At 44.0% G+C, this 22005-nt stretch overlaps 1 protein-coding gene across 3 annotated transcripts in view; it reads left to right on the forward strand.

Moving 5' to 3' along the window:
- Positions 1-22005, forward strand: part of grid2 (glutamate receptor, ionotropic, delta 2) — a 559781-nt gene that overhangs the window by 462206 nt on the left and 75570 nt on the right. For all 3 annotated transcript variants that reach the window (XR_002475295.3, XM_021620869.3, XM_021620870.3), the window contains exon 12: positions 16964-17102. Coding sequence is in view for 2 of the 3 variants with exons in the window: in XM_021620869.3 (XP_021476544.2) it covers positions 16964-17102 (139 nt within the window). In the remaining variant the exon portion in view is untranslated. The remainder of the gene's footprint in view (positions 1-16963; positions 17103-22005) is intronic.

The following is a 22005-nucleotide window of genomic DNA, read 5'->3' on the forward strand; positions in this document are numbered from 1 at the left end:
ATAAACAAACGTACAGTCAATAACACAATAGAAAATCTGTGTGTGCAAATGAAGTAAGGAGGTAAGGCAAAAAATAGGCCATAGTGGTGAAGTAATTACAATTTAGCAGTTGACACTGGAGTGATAAATGTGCAGATGAGGATGTGCAAGTAGAAATACTGGTGTGCAAAAGAGCAGAAAAAAAACAAATAAAGGGATGAGGTAGGTAGTTGGTTGGATGGGCTATTTACAGATGGGCTGTGTACAGCTGCAGCGATCGGTAAACTGTTCTGACAGCCGATGCTTGAAGTTAGTGAGGGAGATATACATCTCCAATTCGTTCCAGTCATTGGCAGCAAAGAACTGGAAGGATAGGCGGCCAAAGAGGTGTTGGCTTTGGGGATGACCAGTGAGATATACTTGCTGGAGTGCTTGCTACGGGTGGGTGTTGCTATGGTGACCAGTGAGCTGAGATAAGGCGGAGCTTTACCTAGCAAAGACTTATAGATGACCTGGAGCCAGTGGGTTTGGCGACAAATATGTAGCAAGGACCAGCCAACAAGAGAATACAGATCGCAATGGTGGGTAGTATATGGGGCTTTGGTGATAAAACGGATGGTGCTGTGGTAAACTGCATCCAATTTGCTGAGTAGAGTGTTGGAGGCTATTTTGTAAATGACATCACCGATGTCAAGGATCGGCAGGACAGTCAGTTTTACGAGGGTATGTTTGGCAGCATAAGTGAAGGAGGCTTTGTTGCGAAATAGGAAGCCGATTCTAGATTTACTTTTGGATTGGAGATGCTTAATATGAGTCTGGAAGGAGAGTTTACAGTCTAACCAGACACCTAGGTATTTGTTGTTGTCCATATATTTTAAGTCAGAACCGTCCAGAGTAGTGATGCTAGGCGGGCGGGTGCGGGCAGCGATCAGTTTAAGATCATGCATTTAGTTTGATTAGCGTTTAAGAGCAGTTGGAGGCCGCGGAAGGAGTGTTGTATGGAATTGAAGCTCGTTTGGAGGTTTGTTAGCACAGTGTCCAAAGAAGGGCCAGATGTATACAGAATGGTGTCGTCTGCATAGAGGTAGATCAGAGAATCACCCTCAGCAAGAGCGACATCATTGATATATATACATGAAAAAGAGTCGGCCCAAGAATTGAACTCTGTGGCACCCCCATAGAGACTGCCAGAGTTCCAGACAACAGGCCCTCCGATTTGACACACTGAACTCTATCTGAGAAGTAGTTGGTGAACCAGGCGAGGCAGTCATTAGAGAAACCAAGGTTGTTGAGTCCGCCGATAAGAATATGGTGACTGACAGAGTCGAAAGCCTTGGCTTGGTCGATGAAGACGGCTGCACAGTACTGTTTTTTATCGATGGAGGTACACCCGTGGCCAGCTCGGAAACCAGATTGCATAGCGGAGAAGGTATTCGAGATGGTCGGTGATCTGTTTGTTCACTTGGCTTTCGAAGACTTTAGAGGGGCAGGGCAGGATGGATATAGGTCTGCAACCGTTTGGGTCTAGAGTGTCTCCCCCTTTGAAGAGGGGGATGACCGCAGCCGCTTTCCAATCTTTAGGAATCTCAGACGATATGAAAGAGAGGTTGAACAGACTTGAAATAGGGGTTGTGACAATGGCGGCGGATAATTTTAGGAAGAGAGGGATCCAGATTGTCTAGCCCAGCTGGTTTGTAGGGATCCAGATTCTGCAGCTCTTTCAGGACGTCAGCTATCTGGATTTAGGTGAAAGAGAAGTGGGGGGGGGCTTCGGCTAGTTGCTGCGGGGGGTGCAGTTGGCCAAGGTTGGCGAAGCTAGGTGAAAAGCGTGGCCAGCCGTTGAGAAATGCTTATTGAAATTCTCGATTATCGTGGCTTTATCGGTGGTGACAGTGTTTCCTAGCCTCAGTGCAGTGGGCAGCTGAGAGAGGTGCTCTTATTCTCCATGGACTTTACAGTGTCCCAAAACTTTTTGGAATTAGCGCTGCAGGATGCAAATTTCTGTTTGATAAAGCTAGCCTTAGCTATCCCAAATGACTGTGTATATTGGTTCCTGACTTCCCTGAAAAGTTGCATGTTGCGGGGACAATTCAAAGCTAGTGCAGTGCGCCACAGGATGTTTTTGTGCTGGTCAAGGGCAGTCAAGTCTGGAGAGAACCAAGAGCTATATCTGTTTTTAGTTCTACATTTTTTGAAAGGGGCATGCTTATTTAAGATGGTGAGGAAGGCACTTTTGAAAATCAACCAGGCATCCTCTACTGTCGGAATGAGGTCAATATTCTTCCAGGTTACCCGGGCCAGGTCGATTAGAAAGGCCTGCTCGCTGAAGTGTTTTAGGGAGCGTTTGACAGTGATGAGGGGTGGCCGTTTGACCGTGGACCCATAACGGACGCAGGCAGTGATCGCTGAGATCCTGGTTGAAAACAGCAGAGGTGTATTTAGAGGGCAAGTTGGTCAGGATGATATCTAAGAGGATGCCCATGTTTACGGATTTGGGGTTGTACCTGGTAAATCCCTTGATAATTAGTGTGAGATTGAGGGCATCTAGTTTAGATTGTAGGACGGTAGGGGTGTTAAGCATATCCCAGTTTAGGTCACCTAACAGTACGATCTCTGACAATAGATGGGGGTTAATCAATTCACATATGGCTTCCAGGGCACAGCTGGGAGCTGAGGGAGGTCTATAACAAGTGGCAACAGTGAGAGACTTATTTCTGGAGAGATGGATTTAAAAAAAATAGTAGCTTGAACTGTTTGGGCATAAACCTGGATAGTAAGGACAGAACTCTGCAGGCTATCTCAACAGTAGATTGCATCTCCGCCCCCCTTTAGCAGTTCTATCTTTATGGAAAATGTTGTAATTGTAATTCCTAAGCCAGGATTCAGACACGGCTAGGACATCAGGTTTGGTGGAGTGTGCTAAAGCAGTGAATAAATCAAATTTAGGGAGGAGGCTTCTAATGTTAACATGCATGAAACCAAGGCTTTTCCTGTTACAGAAGTCAACAAATGAGAGCGCCTGGGGACACACACGGTCTGGGTTAACCTCTACATCACCAGAGGAACAGAGGAGGAGTAGGATAAGGGTATGGCTAAAGGCTATAAGAACTGGTCATCTAGTGCGTTCGTAACAGAGATTAAAAGAAGCAGACTTCTGGGCGTGGTAGGATAGATTCAGGGCATATTGCACAGACAAGGGCATGGTAGGGTGCGAGTACAGTGGCGGTATACCTAGGCATTGAGTGACGATGAGAGAGGCTACATCTCTGGAAGCGCCAGTTAAGCTAGGTGCGGTCTCCGCATGTGTGGGGGGTGGGGCAAGGGAGCTAACCGAGGCATGTAGAGTGGGACTAGGGGCTCCGCAGTAAAACAAAACAACGAGAGCTACCCTAAACAACAGTATACAAGGCATGTTGACATTAGAGTGAGGCATAAAGCAATCACAGATGTTGATTGGGAGGGCTAAGACAACAACGGGTAAATGGTGATGAATCGGCAGAGAGGGTCAGTTAGCTACACACAGGGCCTGAGTTCAAGGCCGGGGAAGACAAATAAACAAAATGAAGTACCGTGTTAATGAACAGTTTAGTAGGCATCAGCTGTGTAGCCGAGTGATCATAGAATCCAATCAGCAGCAATGGACGTCAGTTTGAATATGTCTGTTATAGATGTCAGTGTGTCTGTTTCTCTGGCTGTCTGTCGATCGGAACTGTTGAGTCAGTCATGTTGTGAACATAGCACATTATGAAAGTAGGGGTTGCATCCCAATTGATAACCTATTCCTATTATTGTGCACTACTTTTAACCAGAGCCCTATTTGCCCTGGTCAAAAGTAGTGCACTTTAAAGGGAATAAGGCGGTCCATTTGGGACGCAGGCTAGCTCTGTCTGAGAGATACATGAATGTGTATGATGAGTCAGTTTTAATGCAATCACACAATTTACCCCTGTTGTATGTGTCTGTGTAGGCATTGTATGTGTTTAGTTGTGTGACAGCAAAAAAAATTGCGTGTGTGTGTTGTGCGTGTGCGGTTGTATCAGTTTGTATGTGTGTGAGTTTGCCTTTGGGGAGCTCTTAGCCATGTGTGTCTGGAAGAATGTACGTCTCCTCCATTATAATGAGACTTGCTTCTTCATTCACCTCCAGTCATTTTAGGTGTCAGTGTTTAGACATGACCTGAATCACAGAGCAGCGCCAGGAAGTCATTGGATGGCTTTGAAATGGGTTTGCCCCTGATACAATCTCTGAGGCAGGTTAACTTTTTTTTTTTAAAGGTGCCTTACAGGGTGCTAAAATGGCTTCTCAGTGAATGAGACAAGAAAGCAGCAGCTTCTCACCTTGCCGTCACGATATGGTGTGAATTGAACAAGCAGATATTACAACACAACATTAATTTCCTTTCTTCTGCACATTACTTCCTGAGGATGGTGAATCTGATGAAAGTAATAACTCTTGGGACCTAGCCATGCTCTGACACGTTTATCGAGGAATAGATTGCCTCACATTCAAACAGGCTCATTCCACAACATTCACCCACCTCCTCCCCCCACCCCCCTCCTTCACTAAGGAAAATGATGCAGCCAGAGCCCAACAGCGATGCTTATTGCTATTTGTTTGGATCAAAGGTGAAACCGTACATTATCATAATGTGAACAAGTACTACAGCTTGTTTAGTAGTATAATGATTAAAGATTGTATTTGTGTCTGTCCTTGGTAATACATGTAATACATCGTACGCAATCTTAGACACACAGAGACCTACACACAGCGAACAACTAAACCCACTAGACAATAATCCGGCGCCATGGCAACTATGTAATCCTGTTTATTTTGAAGTATCGCTCAGGGCGAGATAATGTTTCCACAGTAGATGATACATATTCAATAGCTCTCTTTGGCGACCGTGCACCCGTGGGATGTGTCCCGTCATTATTGGCGCTCTCGCTCTCACTTCGCGTGCCAGTAACCCCTTGCGCTTCTCTCCCGGCAGCTGCAACTAAAGAGATCTCCTCTGACTCGTCATTTTTTTTACACTTTGAGAGCGACGACCGGGCATCGAAGCGTAAACTTTATGCAAATTGATGGCATTATTTGCCAGCTAGCCTCATAATGGGATACTTGATGGGTTGAATAATTTGTAGTCACCCGGAACCTACCAGTTTGGCTTGGTGCCAGGAAAATGATGGTGACATGCAGAGGAAGCTGTACTCTCCTCCCGGTATGTTTTCCTTAAGTTAGTTATCATCAGGGAGCTCTTGGAAAGAAAATAAAGAAATAAATGAAATAAAAACTAACAGCACTCATCAAGAACTACAATCTCTTCTTCTCAAGGTGCCTCCGAGATTTAACGCTTTACAAGGTAGCTACTTATAAACCTTTGGATGTTCTGCACCGGTAGCTTCAAAGCACTTATTTGAAGTTTTCTTTAACTAGTCAGAGTTTAACTAGTCAGAGTGTCAGAGTTGGAGTGGGAAGATATTTGGTGTATGTCAAAGCAACCAGTGCTTCCATATTTTATTAATGTCCTGTTATTTTTTTTGCTCTGTTCCTGCTAATTTTGCTCACAGCAGAAAATGCAAAAGGAAAAGCAAAAAGCACAGTGAGAGAATAGTTTTTTGACTTGCAAAAAAACGTTTCACTTTTGGATGAAAGGGTAACTTTTCTCTTGAAGATCGATCCATAACATGTAACAACATCAGTGATGTAGTGAAGGTAGTGTTGATGTAGTATTGTCGCATAAATAAGTAAGAATCATCCTAAACGGGTCAAATTAAATCAAAAAAATTGTATTTATCACTTGCGCCGAATACACGTTTACAGGGAAATGCTTGCTTATGAACCTTTCCCAAAGATGTAGAGTTAAAAAATAATAATAACAAATAAAATAGTAACTAACACAGGAATAATAAAATGGAGCAATGGAGCTATATACAGGCAGTACCAGTACCAGATCAATATGCAGATGTACAAGGTATTTGAGGTAAATATGTACATGAAGGCAGGGTAAAGTCCAGATAGGCATCCAGATAGATTATAATGAGTAAAATAAAGAACAGAGTGGCAGGAGCAAATTGTGTGTGTGTGTGTTGTGGTGTGTCTGTATGCACTTCTGCGTATGTAGTGTATGTGAATGTGTGAGGGTTTTGTGTGTGAGTGACTGTGTATACTGTATGGAATGTAAATAAAGTCTAGTGAATGTGGGTAGGGTCAGTGCAAGATAGAGTCAGTGCAGATAGTTTGGGAACCATTCATTTACTATTTAGCAGTCTGGCTATTTAGCAGTCTTATGTCTTGGGGGTAGAAACTGTCTCGGAGCCTGTTGGTCCGAGAGCCAATGCTCCGGTACCGTTTGCCGGACGGTAGCAGAGTGAACAGTCTATGGCTTGGGTGACTGGAGTCTTTTTTTCTGACCTTCTTCTGACACCGCCTGATATCGTCATCATGGAAGTCCAGGACCAGTTGCAGAGGGAGGGGTTCAGTCCGAGGGTCCTTAACTTGGTGATTAGCTTGGAGGGAACTATGGTGTTCAACACTTAGCTGTAGTCTATGAACAGCATTCTGGCATAGTTATATCCCCTCTTTCCTATACTTTTCATGGCTCTTTATTTACCACCACAGACAGATGCTAGCACTAAGACCGCACTCAGTCAGCTGTATAAGGAAATAAGCAAACAGGAAACCACTCACCCAGAGGCGGCGCTCCTAGTGGCCGGAGACTTAAATGCAGGGAAACTTAAATCAGTTCTACCAAATCTCTATCAACATGTTAAATATGCAACCAGAGGGAAAAAAATTCTAGATCACCTGTACTCCACACACAGAGACGCGTACAAAGCTCTCCCGCGCCCTCCATTTGGTAAATCCAACCACAACTCTATCCTCCTGATTCCTGCTTACAAGCAAAAATTAAAGCAGGAAGCACCAGTGACTCTGTAAAAAAAGTGGTCAGGTGAAGCAGATGCTAAACTACAGGACTGTTTTCATATCACAGACTGGAACATGTTCCGGGATTCTTCCGATGGCATTGAGGAGTACACCACATCAGTCACTGGCTTTATCAATAAGTGCATCGAGGACGTCGTCCCCACAGTGACTGTACGTACTTACCCCAACCAAAAGCCATGGATTACAGGCAACATTCGCACTGAGCTAAAGGGTAGAGGTGCTGCTTTCAAGGTGCGGGACTCTAACCCTGACGCTAACAATAAATCCCGCTATGCCCTGCAACGAACCATCAAACAGGCAAAGCGTCAATACAGTGCTAAGATTGAATCATACTACACCGGCTCCGACGCTCGTCGGATGTGGCAGGGCTTGCAAACTATTACAGACTACAAAGGGAAGCACAGCCGCGAGGTGACCAGTGACACGAGCCTACTAGATGAGCTAAATTACTTCTATGCTCGCTTCGAGGCAAGCAACACGGAGGCATGCATGAGAGCCTCAGCTGTTCCGGACGACTTTTTCGATCACGCTCTCTCCGTAGCCGACGTGAGTAAGACTTTTAAACAACTTTTAAACAACATACACAAGGCTGCGGGGCCAGACGGATTACCAGGATGTGTACTCCGGGCATGTGCTGACCAACTGGCAGGTGTCTTCACTGACATTTTCAAAATGTCCCTGATTGAGTCTGTAATACCAACATGCTTCAAGCAGACCACCACTGTCCCTGTGCCCAAGAACACAAAGGCAACCTGCCTAAATGACTACAGACCCGTAGCAAGTGCTTTGAAAGGCTGGTAATGGCTCACATCAACACCATTATCCCAGAAACCCTAGACCCACTCCAATTTGCATACCGCCCAAACAGATCCACAGATGATGCAATCTCCATTGCACTCCAAACTGTGAGATGTGAGAATGCTGTTCATTGACTACAGCTCAGCGTTCAACACCATATTACCCTCAAAGCTCATCACCAAGCTAAGGACCCTGGAACTAAACACCTCCCTCTGCAACTGGATCCTGGACTTCCTGACAGGCCGCCCCCAGGTGGCGAGGGTAGGTAGCAACACATCTGCCACGCTGATCCTCAACACTGGAGCTCCCCAGGGGTGCATGCTCAGTCCCCTCCTGTACTCCCTGTTCACCCACGACTGCATGGACAGGCACGACTCCAACACCATCATTAAGTTTGCTGATGAAACAACAGTGATAGGCCTTATCACCGACAACGACGAGACAGCATATAGGGAGGAGGTCAGAGACCTGGCCGGGTGGTGCCAGAATAACAACCTATCCCTCAACATAACCAAGACTAAGGAGATGATTGTGGACTACAAGAAAAGGAGTACCGAGCACGTCCCCATTCTCATCGGCTGGGCTGTAGTGGAGCAGGTTGAGAGCTTCAAATTCCTTGGTGTCCACATCAACAACAAACTAGATTGGTCCAAACACACCAAGACATTCGTGAAGAGGGCACAACAAAGCCTATTCCCCCTCAGGAAATTAAAAAGATTTGGCATGGGTCCTGAGATCCTCAAAAGGTTCTACAGCTGCAACATCGAGACATAAGTGGACATAAGTGCTGCATGACACCTGCCACTCATCTTGTTTTCCAATAATGTTAGTCACTTGTATAACAATGGTCATGTTAAATATTTAACAGCAGCTTACGTAAAAGTGTACTTGTGTTATCATGTTCTGCTTATTTATACAAAAACTAGAGATGTTTGATGCATCACTGGTACGTCAATTGCTCGGCCTCCGACCGCAAGGCACTTCAGAGGGTCGTGTGTATGGCCCAGTACATCACTGGGGCAAAGCTGCCTGCCATCCAGGACCTCTACACCAGGCGGTGTCAGAGGAAAGCCCTAAAAATGGTCAAAGACCCCAGCCACCCCAGTCATAGACTGTTCTCTCTACTACTGCATGGCAAGCGGTACCAGAGTGCCAAGTCTAGGACAAAAAGGCTTTTCAACAGTTTTTACCCCCAAGCCATAAGACTCCTGAACAGGTAACTAAATGGTTACCCGGACTATTTGCATTGTGTGCCTCCCCCCAACCCCTCTTTTACGCTGCTGCTACTCTCTCTTTATCTTACATGCATAGTCACTTTAACTATACATTCATGTACGTACTACCTAAATTGGCCTGACCGACCAGTGCTCTTGCCCATTGGCTAATCAGGCTATCTGCATTGTGTCCCACCCCATCACTGTACGGTCTACACCTGTTGTATTCAGCGCACATGAGAAATAAACTTTGATTTGACTTGATTTGATTTGCAGGCACCTAGCACTGTTGTTTGGTTAGCTGTTTCTGTAGCACATGAGATTAAGTTTGCAAAACAAATGGCTACAGGATTGATGCAAATAATCATGATGTTATTCTGCCATGTAGGTAAGCATAGGCTACTTTGTAGCTAGTTAACATTTAATTGAGAAGATTATCATTAGCATCGCTAAGCCTGTTGCCAAAATCAGATGACGCAATGTCTTTTGCACTCTACACTGCCCTAAGGAAAGCCCTAAAAATTGCCAAAGAGTGCAGTCACCCTAGTCATAGACTGTTCTCTTTGCTACCGCATGGCAAGCGGTTAGCGGAGCGCCAAGTCTAGGTTCAAAAGGCTTCTTAACAGCTTCTATCCTTAAGCCATAAGACTCCTGAACAGCCAACCAAATGCTACCTGGCCTATTTGCACTGACCCCCCCACACGCACATTTTTACGCTGTTGCTACTCTCTGTTTATTATCTATGCATAGTCACTTTAACTCCATGTACATATTACATTAATTACCTCAATTAACCTGTGCCCCCACACATTGACTCTGTACCGGTACCCCCTGTATATAGCCTTGTTACTGTTATTTTATTGTTGCTCTTTAATTATTTGTTATTTTTCTCTCGATTTTTTTATTTTAATTTTTATTTCTTTTTTCAGTTTATTTAGTAAATACTTTCGTAACACACATTTTTTCTTAAAACTGCATTGTTGTTTAAGAGCTTGTAAGTAAGCATTTCATTGTATTCTGCGCATGTGACAAATACAATTTGATTTGATTTGCTTAAGGTGGTCTGTGGTCCTGAGCGCTCTGGGGCAGGTTATCATCAAGGATCTCTCTGTACTTTGCTCCGTTTATCTTTCCCTCAATCCTGACTAGTCTCCCAGTCCCTGCCGCTGAAAAATATCCCCAAGGCATGAACCTGCCACCACCATGTTTCACCGTAGGGATGGTGCCAGGTTTCCTCCAGATTTCACGCTTGCCATTCAGGCCAACGAGTTCTATTTTGGTTTCATCAGATGAGAGAATCTTGTTTCTCAAGGTGTCTTTTAGCATCTCCCATCTCTGGGAAGAGTCTTGGTGGTTCCAAACTTCTTCCATTTAAAAATGATAGATGCCACTGTGTTCTTGGGGACCTTCAATGCTGCAGAAATGTTTTGGTACCCTTCCCCAGATCTGTGGCTAGACACAATCCTGTCTTGGAGCTCTACGGACAATTCCTCATGGCATGGCTTGGGACCTTTTTTAGACAGGTGTGTGCCTTTCCAAATCATGTCCAATCAATTGAATTTTCCACAGTTGGTTTCCAACTCAAAGATGATCAATGGAAACAGGATGCGCCTGAGCTCAATTTTAAGTCTCTTTACCAAATGGTGTGAGTAAGTAAGTAAGGTATTCCTGTTTTTTAAATGTAAATATATATTAGCAAACATTTCTAAAAACCCGTTTATTTTATCCATTTTAGAATAAGGCTGTAATGTAACAAAATGAGAAAAAGGGAAGTAGTGTGAATACCTTCCGAATGCACTGTATGTACTGTATATGATGGTTTGTATAGACATTATGGACAGTATATGAATAGAAAAGGTGTGTACAGCAATAGTTATATTGACTAAAATTGTCACTACTCCCGCTCTCCCTCCCTAGCGCTCGAATGCACCAGGCTCCCAAACATTCCGCACCTCTGCCACCATCATTACGCACACCTGCCTTCCCTCGTCACGCGCATCTGCAAATTATTGGACTCACCTAGACTCAGTCACCTGTTTATTACCTCCCATATATTTGTCAGTTCCCCAGCTGTGTTTCCCGCTGTTGCACTGATTGTCGTTTGTCATTGTGTACCCATGTGCTGACTCTGTTCCTGATTTGTTCTTTGTCTGTCCCTCATTAAATAAATGTTCTACTCCCCGTACCTGCTTCTCGACTCCAGCATCGTTCCTTACAGAATGCAGCAGCCATTAAATGAAGCATCAGAGAGTGCTGGCTTTTCAGTCGGTGGTGACATCGGGTCCGGCGGCCGTTGCCGATGGATCCTGGGGTGCCTAAGCCAGCTCGTCTGGCTGTCACACCCTAGCTGGCTCGAGAGGTTTCTTGTCCCAGGTTGGCTCGAAAGGCGCCCATCCCATGTCAGGCATCAGCCGGATCGTCAGGTTTTTACGCCCAGCCGGCTTGTCAGGCTGCTATGCCTCAGCCAGATCATAGGGCTCCCACGCCTCAGCGGGATCGACAGGCTTTCACGCCACAGCCGGAGAGACAGGCTGCTATGCCTCAGCCGGGTTGCCAGGCTCCCACGCCTCGGCCGGCCCGTCAGGCTTGCCCAGGTTGGGACGCCGAGTGGCACCCCTAGAGGGTGGTTGGGGAGTACTGTCACGTCTGCTTCCGCTCTCCCTCCCTGGCGCTCAAAGTCGCCAGGCTCCCCAGCATTCCGCACCCCTGCCACCATCATTACGCACACCTGCCTTCCCTCGTCACGCGCATCAGCAAATTATTGGACTCACCTGTACTCAATCACCTGTTTATTACCTCCCCTATATTTGTCAGTTTCCCAGCTCTGTTACCCGCTGCTGTACTGATTGTTGTTTGTCATTGTGTACCCGTGTTCTGATGCTGTTCGTGGCTTGTTCTTTGTCTGTCCCTCATTAAATGTTCCACTCAACATACCTGCTTCTCGATTCCAGTGTCGGTCCCTACAAGAATACAGTATACACAGTACTGGTGAAAAGTTTGGACACAGCTACTCGGTCAAGGGCTTTTCTTTATTGTTTACTATGTTCTACATTGTAGAATGATAGTGAAGAAACCAAAACAATGAAATAACACACATGGAATCATGTCATAACCAAAAAAGTGTTAAACAAATCAAAATCAAAATATATTTTATATTCTTCAAAGTAGCCACCCTTTGCCTTTATGACAGCTTTGCACACTCTTGGCATTTTCTCAACAAGCTTCATGAGGAATACTTTTCCAGTCTTGAAGGTGTTCCCACAAATGCTGAGCTCTTGTTAGCTGCTTTTCTTTCACGCTGCGGTCCATCTCATCCCAAACCATTTCAATTGGGTTGAGGTCGGGGGATTGTGGAGGCCGGGTCATCTGATCCAGCACGCCATCACTCTCCTTCTTGGTCAAATAGCCCTTACAGAGCCTGGAGGTGTGTTTTGTGTCATTGTTCTGTTGAAAAACAAATTATATTCCCACTAAGCGCAAACCAGATGTGATGGCGTCTCGCTGCAGAATGCTGTGGTAGCCATGCTGGTTAAGTGTGCCTTGAATTCTAAATAAATCACTGACTGTGTCACCAGTAAAGCACCCCCACACCATCACACCTCCTCCTCCATGCTTCACGGTGGGAACCATAATGCATTTGATTGGCTCCCATGCATTAAGAAGGAAATAAATTCCACAAATTAACTTCTAACAAGGCACACCTGTTAATTGAAATGCATTCCAGGTCACTACCTCATGAAGCTGGTGGAGAGAATTCCAAGCATGTGCAAAGCTGTCATCAAGGCAAAGGGTGGCTAGTTTGAAGAATCTTAATTATATAATATATTTTGATTTGTTAAACACTTTTTTGGTTACCACATGATTCCATATATGTTATTTCGTAGTTTTGATGTCTTCACGTTTATTTTTACAATTTAGAAAATAGCCGAATGAGTAGGTGTGTCCAAACCTTTGACAGGTACTGTACAGTACATATGAAGTAGGTTAAATACTATGTAAATGTTATTAAAGTGACCAGTGTTCAATGACTATGTTCATAGGGCAGGAGTCCGATGCACGGTTGAGTACCTGGTGGTAGCCGGCTAGTAAAAGGGACTAAATTTCAGGGCAGGGTACTGGGCCGGTTAGTGGTGACTATTTAACAGGAGAAAGAGTAGTTTATCAATCCCTCGGTCTCATCTTTGATGCACCTCTACTGTCTCTACGCCTTCTAGATGGTAGCGGGCTGAACAGGCCATGACTCGGGGGGCCAAGCCAAATTTCTTCAGCCTCCTGAGTTTGAAGAGGCCCTGTTGCGTCTTCTTCACCACACTGTCTGTGTTGACCATTTGTCAGTGATGTGTACGCCGACAAACTTGAAGCTTTTCACCCTCTCCACTGCGGCCCCGTCGATGTGGATGGGGGCGTGCTCCCTCTGCTGTCTCCTGAAGTCCACAATCAGCTCTTTTGTTTTGTTGACGTTGAGGGAGAGGTTATTTTCCTGGCACAACTCTTCCAGGGCCCTCATCTCTTCCCTGTATGCTGTCTCGTCGTTTTTGGTAATCAGGCCTACCACTGTTGTGTCATCTGAAAACTTGAGTTGGAGATGTGCGTGGCCACTCAGTCAAGGGAGAACAGGGAGTACAGGAGGGGGCTGAGCATGCACCAATGTTGAAGGGTGCAGGGTTCTAAAGTAGTGTCCCAAAGAGTATAACTACTAAGGTAGTGTTAGTTTGGTGTTTCAGAGAACATGACTACTGAGGTAGTGTTAGTCTGGTGTTTCAGACAACATGACTACTGAGGTAGTGTTAGTCTGGTGTTTCAGACAGCATGACTACTGAGGTAGTGTTAGTCTGGTGTTTCAGACAGCATGACTACTGAGGTAGTGTTAGTCTGGTGTTTCAGACAACATGACTACTAAGGTAGTGTTAGTCTGGTGTTTCAGACAACATGACTACTGAGGGAGTGTTAGTCTGGTGTTTCAGATAACATGACTACTAAGGGAGTGTTAGTCTGGTGTTTCAGATAACATGACTACTGGGGTAGTGTTAGTCTGGTGTTTCAGACAGCATGACTACTGAGGTAGTGTTAGTCTGGTGTTTCAGATAACATGACTACTGGGGTAGTGTTAGTCTGGTGTTTCAGACAGCATGACTACTGAGGTAGTGTTAGTCTGGTGTTTCAGACAACATGACTACTGAGGTAGTGTTAGTCTGTTCCAGTCCCAGACAACATGACTACTAAGGTAACAGTAGCGGTAGCGGTGTTGAGAGGCCGTGCTCAGCCAGTTAGGCAGCAGCAGGCTCTACGTTGGTCGGCTCACTGACCTTGGACTGATTGGCATTTTCTTCCCCTCCCTGAGAGAGTTAGGAGCAGAATAGCCTCTCCGGTTGCCCTTAGAGAAATGTACAAGTAGTCCAACAGCCGTGAAGGGTTCTTGACAGTGTTTCATGGCTTTTTCTCTTTGATTGGAAATCCACTTTGGACTGAGTGTCCTGCCTGCACTGGCAGGACTGCCTGGCGGAACTTTAAGGGCCCTTTTTAGTGGGATGCGGACTCCTTGACTGGCAGACTGATCAGCTGACAGTCAAAAACAGCCATTCTCCGACCTTGGACTCACTTGTGGCTGTGGGAAAATATTTTCAAAGTTAGCCCTGTGGACCGAGGTTGCCTGAAAACAAACTCACTCTGGGCAAACATTTTGAAGCCTTGGGGGCATGACTTTGATCACTGCCTTCACTGTGTATTAGGTTTGGAGCTGAGTTTAACAAATCAATCCATGTGTTCTTGCTATTTTCCTAGATGGACCTGCAGCAGTCTCTCTTTCTCACTCATTCTCTCTCTCACCCCATCCTCCCTCTTTATCTCTCTTCTTATCTTCCACCCACACTCTCCTTGTCTAAATGCATTTGTGGATTAGAAACGTGGTGCTGCTTACAGAATGATTTGTGTGAATGTATGTGCATGTACAGTATAAGTATGTTTGCAAAGGAATGAAACAAAGGAGGGTGGAATGGAGAGAGAGAGAAAGAGTGAGCTGGGTGGAGTAGCAGTATGTTGCCCCTAGCCTGGCTGGAAATCAAAGGCAGGCAAGGAGAACCTGGTCAAAATGGTGAAGCTGATTCGATGTGCATAGCAGGGTGGCTTTGAACCAAGTCGCAGGACTCCCTAATAAAAGTTGCATTACACTCTGGCTCATTCTCTAAAGATCAACATCCTACAGCCGAGAAAATGGGATTTGCAATCAGCTTCAACTACATCCTCCCGTAGCAATCTCTCTCTCTCCCATGGCAGGCCTTAACTTCAGGTGGAGAGCTTTTCTCACTCACGCTGAGATTCCACCAAATAGTCTCCCTCTCTCTTGTGCTGTCCGTCTGAATCGTCTCGGTGTTATTCAAATGTAATGGACAAGCATATCTGCACTCTTTGGCCATGTGATCATAAAGGGCTTTCACGTGAGACCGTTATGATCCAGAGGGATTACATTCACATTAATTCTCTACGTAGAACACCGTCCTTTCTACTGTCACATTTGGACCCAACAGCCCGGCTAGGTCAACTGTACAGCAACAGGCACTTTGTTTACAAAACTCAACATGGCAATCAATGTTCTAGTCGAAATTGTATTTTGGACAATATTACATCCATCACACATTGTTATGTATAAATTTGAGCAGCAGAAACCACCTATTCTGAAGTTCTGTCGGATGACGTCCCAGGTCAGGACCACTCAGAATACTTTCACAATCAAAAAGGTGTCTCTAGCAGATCTATTTACATCCCTTTTTCCTAATGTGACTGCCCCTACCGGATGTCTTAAAACTATATGTTACTGTCTAGATGGTTCACGATTCCTTTATTTTATGTCAGAAATGATGGATGGGGTCCATAATATGTATCATGTTGTGTCCCTCCAAAATGTTTTTTTTTTTACTGATATTCACATGGCAGACAATGAAACTGAAATACATGGATATCACAATACATTAACAATAATACATTCACGTTGAAATCACAAGTGAAATTCATGACAATGTGTACATTCAGAGGAATCTGAGAGGCCATACTTGTGAACACTAGAAAAAGCTCAAGGTCAAGTTCAAGCATCAACCAATCAGACAAGCATCAGAATCATGTAGTAACCAAAAAAAGTGTTCAACAAATCAACATATATTTTATATTCGAGAATCTTCAAAGTAGTCACAACCAGCTTCACCTGGAATGCTTTTCCAACAGTCTTGAAAGAGTTCCCACATACGCTGAGCGGAAGCACTTTGTGTTTCCAATATTTTGGCAGTTACCTGTACAACATTATAGCCTACTTATCATATGTGTTTTATGAAAGCCTAACATACAGTCAAAGCACATACGAATATTCAAACTGCTCTACAATAGCAACAACATGTTAACAGAACACAAATAGCATTCAGGCCATATGAGCTCATGTCAACTGGAAATTTAATTCATAAGACAGATTAACCCAGAGGGCAGCACTGGATAGAATGGGTGTCAGATATTTTATTGAGTCTTTGCTGAAGAGATTGAAATGACTGGCACTTATTCCACATGCGAGCACAATGATCTGCGAGCTACAAGGATAAATTAGGCACATTTGTAACAGGCTTCAATGAAGGTGAGGCTGAAGCTCTATAGATCCATCATGGAGCTATGGTTGTCTTTCCCAGGAAGAGGCTCCCCTCTCCCTCCCCTCTGCAGTGCAAAGTAAAGGTTATGCATTAATACAGAGAACAAACAGATGTGCCTTAGTCCTGACTGGCCTGTCTGGGGAAATACACACTCTACATAGAGCATACATTTATCTCTTTATGAAAATGCAAAAAAAATGGAAGAAAACAACATCATATTGTCGAGTTGCACTGGAAAGCCTGCCTTTGTGGGTCGTAATATGTTGTCGTGTGTGGAAATTTGTATACCTGACATCACAAATTAGGTTTCCTCTGAGAAATGATTTTCTTTTCTCATGCACAACCATACCTGCCATTTGACTGACATTTTTATTCTGTCTCTCGTCCTGGTCTTGTTATCAGGTGGTGAGGTTCCATATACCACCCTGGCCACGAGGATGATGATGGGGGTATGGTGGCTCTTTGCTTTGATCGTCCTCTCCTCCTACACGGCCAACCTGGCTGCCTTCCTCACCATCAGCCGTATCGAGAACTCCATCCAGTAAGTAACTGACACAAGTTTCCCCTCGGTACACATCTAGGATCAGCTTTCCCTCCCCCAATCCTAACCTTAACCATTAGTGGGGACAATTTAAAACGGATCCAAGATCAGCTTCTAGGGGCAACTTCATCCTTCACCCACAAAAACCTATGTTTTCGTGTTTTAGTGAAACCTGTCAGACTGTACCAGGAACAGTTTACAGGCCCAGGTTGAGAAAATGAAGTGGGGGAAATACTTTACATTTTAATTGGGACTAGACTATTGGTTCCAAATTAGTGTGGTTTATTCAATCCACTTGCTAGAAAGACATTGTGTTATGAATTTGCGGTACAGTACATTCGTACATGTTTGTGAAATTGACATTCAACTGAGGACATTATGTCAAGGCTTTCAGACAGTAAGTGTGTGCATTGTGTCTTCTAGCTAGTTCTCATTGTAGCAACTATTATGGAAGAACATACTGATGCACAAGACAGACACACGTACAGTAGGTTTACCTGTACCCAGACACATACAGTGCCTTGCGAAAGTATTCGGCCCCCTTGAACTTTGCGACCTTTTGCCACATTTCAAGCTTCAAACATAAAGATATAAAACCTGTATTTTTTTGTGAAGAATCAACAACAAGTGGGACACAATCATGAAGTGGAACGACATTTATTGGATATTTCAAACTTTTTTTTTTCAAAAACTTTAAAATTGGGCGTGCAAAATTATTCAGCCCCTTCACTTTCAGTGCAGCAAACTCTCTCCAGAAGTTCAGTGAGGATCTCTAAATGATCCAATGTTGACCTAAATGACTAATGATGATAAATACAATCCACTTGTGTGTAATCAAGTCTCCGTATAAATGCACCTGCACTGTGATAGTCTCAGAGGTCAGTTAAAAGCGCAGAGAGCATCATGAAGAACAAGGAACACACCAGGCAGGTCCGAGATACTGTTGTGAAGAAGTTTAAAGCCGGATTTGGATACAAAAATATTTCCCAAGCTTTAAACATCCCAAGGAGCACTGTGCAAGCGATAATATTGAAATGGAAGGAGTATCAGACCACTGCAAATCTACCAAGACCTGGCCGTCCCTCTAAACTTTCAGCTCATACAAGGAGAAGACTGATCAGAGATGCAGCCAAGAGGCCCATGATCACTCTGTATGAACTGCAGAGATCTACAGCTGAGGTGGGAGACTGTCCATAGGACAACAATCAGTCGTATATTGCACAAATCTGGCCTTTATGGAAGAGTGGCAAGAAGAAAGCCATTTCTTAAAGATATCCATAAAAAGTGTTGTTTAAAGTTTGCCACAAGCCACCTGGGAGACACACCAAACATGTGGAAGAAGGTGCTCTGGTCAGATGAAACCAAAATTGAACTTTTTGGCAACAATGCAAAACGTTATGTTTGGCGTAAAAGCAACACAGCTCATCACCATCCCCACTGTCAAACATGGTGGTGGCAGCATCATGGTTTGGGCCTGCTTTTCTTTCTGCAGGGACAGGGAAGATGGTTAAAATTGATGGGAAGATGGATGGAGCCAAATACAGGACCATTCTGGAAGAAAACCTGATGGAGTCTGCAAAAGAACTGAGACTGGGACGGAGATTTGTCTTCCAACAAGACAATGATCCAAAACATAAAGCAAAATGTACAATGGAATGGTTCAAAAATAAACATATCCAGGTGTTAGAATGGCCAAGTCAAAGTCCAGACCTGAATCCAATCGAGAATCTGTGGAAAGAACTGAAAACTGCTGTTCACAAATGCTCTCCATCCAACCTCACTGAGCTCGAGCTGTTTTGCAAGGAGGAATGGGAAAAAATGTCAGTCTCTCGATGTGCAAAACTGATAGAGACATACCCCAAACGACTTACAGCTGTAATCGCAGCAAAAGGTGGCGCTACAAAGTATTAACTTAAGGGGGCTGAATAATTTTGCACGTCCAATTTTTCAGTTTTTGATTTGTTAAAAAAGTTTGAAATATCCAATAAATGTCGTTCCACTTCATGATTGTGTCCCACTTGTTGTTGATTCTTCACAAAAAAAATACAGTTTATATCTTTATGTTTGAAGCCTGAAATGTGGCAAAAGGTCGCAAAGTTCAAGGGGGCCGAATACTTTCGCAAGGCACTGTACATTTAAGATTAGGGAGGATAATAATTTTTTTATGAGCATGGTTAAGCATATAACAATGCTTAAACCACATCAGGAGACCACTTTGGAGGTCTGGAAAAAATTGGAGAAATGTCGATTTTTGATTGTAGTAATCCTTTAATTAAAGTGTGCTGGCACCGAGCACTGTTGTTTGGTTAGCTGTTTCTGTAACACATGAGATAAAGTTTGCAAAGCAAATGGCTATAGGATTTTTTTTGTTTTGTTTTTTATTTCACCTTTATTTAACCAAGTAAGCTAGTTGAGAACAAGTTCTCTCATTTACAACTGCGACCTGGCAGTGCGACAAAAACAACAAAACAGAGTTACACATAAACAAATGTATAGTCAATTACACAATAGAAAAATCTATTACAGTGTGTGCAAATGTAGAAGATTAGGGAGGTCAAGCAATAAATAGGCAATAGAGGCAAAATAATTACAATTTAGCATTAACACTGGCGTGATAGATGTGCAGATGATGATGTGCAAGTAGAGATACTGGGGTGCAATAGAGCAAGGATAAATAACAATATGGGGATGAGGTAGTTGGGTGTGCTATTTACAGATTGGCTGTGTACAGGTACAGTGATTGGTAAGCTGCTCTGACAGCTGATGCTTAAAGTTAGAGAAGGAGATATAAGACTCCACCTTCAGTGATTTTTGCAATTCGTTCCAGTCATTGGCAGCAGAGAACTGGAAGGAAAGGCGGCCAAAGGAAGTGTTGGCTTTGGGGATGACCAGTGAAATTTACCTGCTGGAGCGCGTGCTACGGGTGGGTGCTGCTATGGTGACCAGTGAGCTGAGGTAAGGCGGGGCTTTACCTAGCATAGACTTATAGGTGTGGACCTGGAGCCAGTGGGTTTGGCGACGAATATGTAGTGAGGGCCAGCCAACGAGAGCATACAGGTCGCAGTGGTGGGTAGTGTATGGGGCTTTGGTGACAAAATGGTTGGCACTGTGATAGACTACATCCAGTTTGCTGAGTAGAGTGTTGGAGGCTATTTTGTAAATGACACCACAGAAGTTAAGGATCGGTAGGATAGTCAGTTTTACGAGGGTATGTTTGGCAGGATGAGTGAAGGAGGCTTTGTTGCGAAATAGGAAGCCGATTCTAGATTTACTTTTGGATTGGAAATGCTTAATATGAGTCTGGAAGGAGAGTTTACAGTCAAACCAGACACCTAGGTATTTGTAGTTGTCCACATATTCTAAGTCAGAACCATCCAGAGTAGTGATGCTAGTCGGGCGGGAGGGTTCAGGCAGCAATTGGTTGAAGAGCATGCACTAGTTTTACTTGCATTTAAGAAGCCTCGGAAGAAGTGTTGTATGGCATTGAAGCTCGTTTGGAGGTTTGTTAGCAAAGTGTCCAAAGGGCCAGATGTATACAGAATGGTGTCGTCTGCGAAGAGGTGTATCAGAGAATCACCAGAAGCATCATTGATAGAGTCGAAGTCGGAAGTTTACATACACTTAGGTTGGAGTCATTAAAACTCCTTTTTCAACTTTCAATTTCTTGTTAACAAACTATAGTTTTGTCAAGTCGGTTAGGAAATCTATTTTTCCAACAATTGTTTACAGACAGAATATTTCACTTATAATTCACTGTATCACAATTCCAGTGAGTCAGGGGTTTACATACATTAAATTGACTGTCTTTAAACAGCTTGGAAAATTACAGAAAATTATGTCATGGCTTTAGAAGCTTCTGATAGGCTACTTGACATAATTGGAGTGAATTGGAGGTGTACCTGTGGATGTACTTCAAGGCCTACCTTCAAATTCAGTGCCTCTTTGCTTGACATCATGGGAAAATAAAAATAAATCAGCCAAGACCTCAGAAAAATAATTCTGGTTCATTCTTGGGAGCGATTTCCAAACTCCTGAAGGTACCACGTTCATCTGTACAAACAATAGTGCACAAGCATAAACACCATGGGACCATGCAGCCGTCATACCGCTCAGGAAGGAGACGCGTTCTGTCTCCTAGAGATGAACGTAGTTTGGTGCGAAAAGTGCAAATCAATCACAGAACAACAGCAAAGGACGTGAAGATGCTGGAGGAAACAGATACAAAAGTATCTATATCCACAGTAAAACAAGTCCTATATCGACATAACCTGAAAGGCCGCTCAGCAAGGAAGAAGCCACTGCTCCAAAACTGCCAGAAAAAAAGACAGACTATGGTTTTCAACTGCACATGGGGACAAAGATCGTCCTCTGGTCTGATGAAACAAAAATAGAACCGTTTGGCCATAATGACCATCGCTATGTTTGGAGGAAAAAAGGGGATGCTTGCAAGCCGAAGAACACCATCCCAACCGTGAAGCACTAGGGTGGCAGCATCATGTTTTGGGGGTGCTTTGCTGCATGAGGGACTGGTGCACTTCACAAAATAGATGACATCACGAGGTAGGAAAAGGATCTGGATATATTGAAGCAACATCTCAAGACATCAGTCAGGAAGTTAAAGCTTGGTTGCAAATGAGTCTTCCAAATGGACAATGACCCCAAGCATACTTCCAAAGTTGTGGAAAAATGGCTTAAGGACAACAAAGTCAAGCTATTGGAGTGGCCATCACAAAGCCCTGACCTCAATCCTATAGAAAAGGACGTCTACAAACTTGACTCAGTTACACCAGCTCTGTCATGAGGAATGGGCCAAAATTCACCCAACTTATTGTGGGAAGCTTGTGGAAAGCTACCTGAAATGTTTGGTCCAAGTTTAATAGTTTAAAGGCAATGCTACAAAATA

This window comes from Oncorhynchus mykiss, chromosome 11, assembly GCF_057628025.1.
Source record: "Oncorhynchus mykiss isolate SJ-2025 chromosome 11, ASM5762802v1, whole genome shotgun sequence".
Lineage (NCBI taxonomy): Eukaryota > Metazoa > Chordata > Actinopteri > Salmoniformes > Salmonidae > Oncorhynchus > Oncorhynchus mykiss.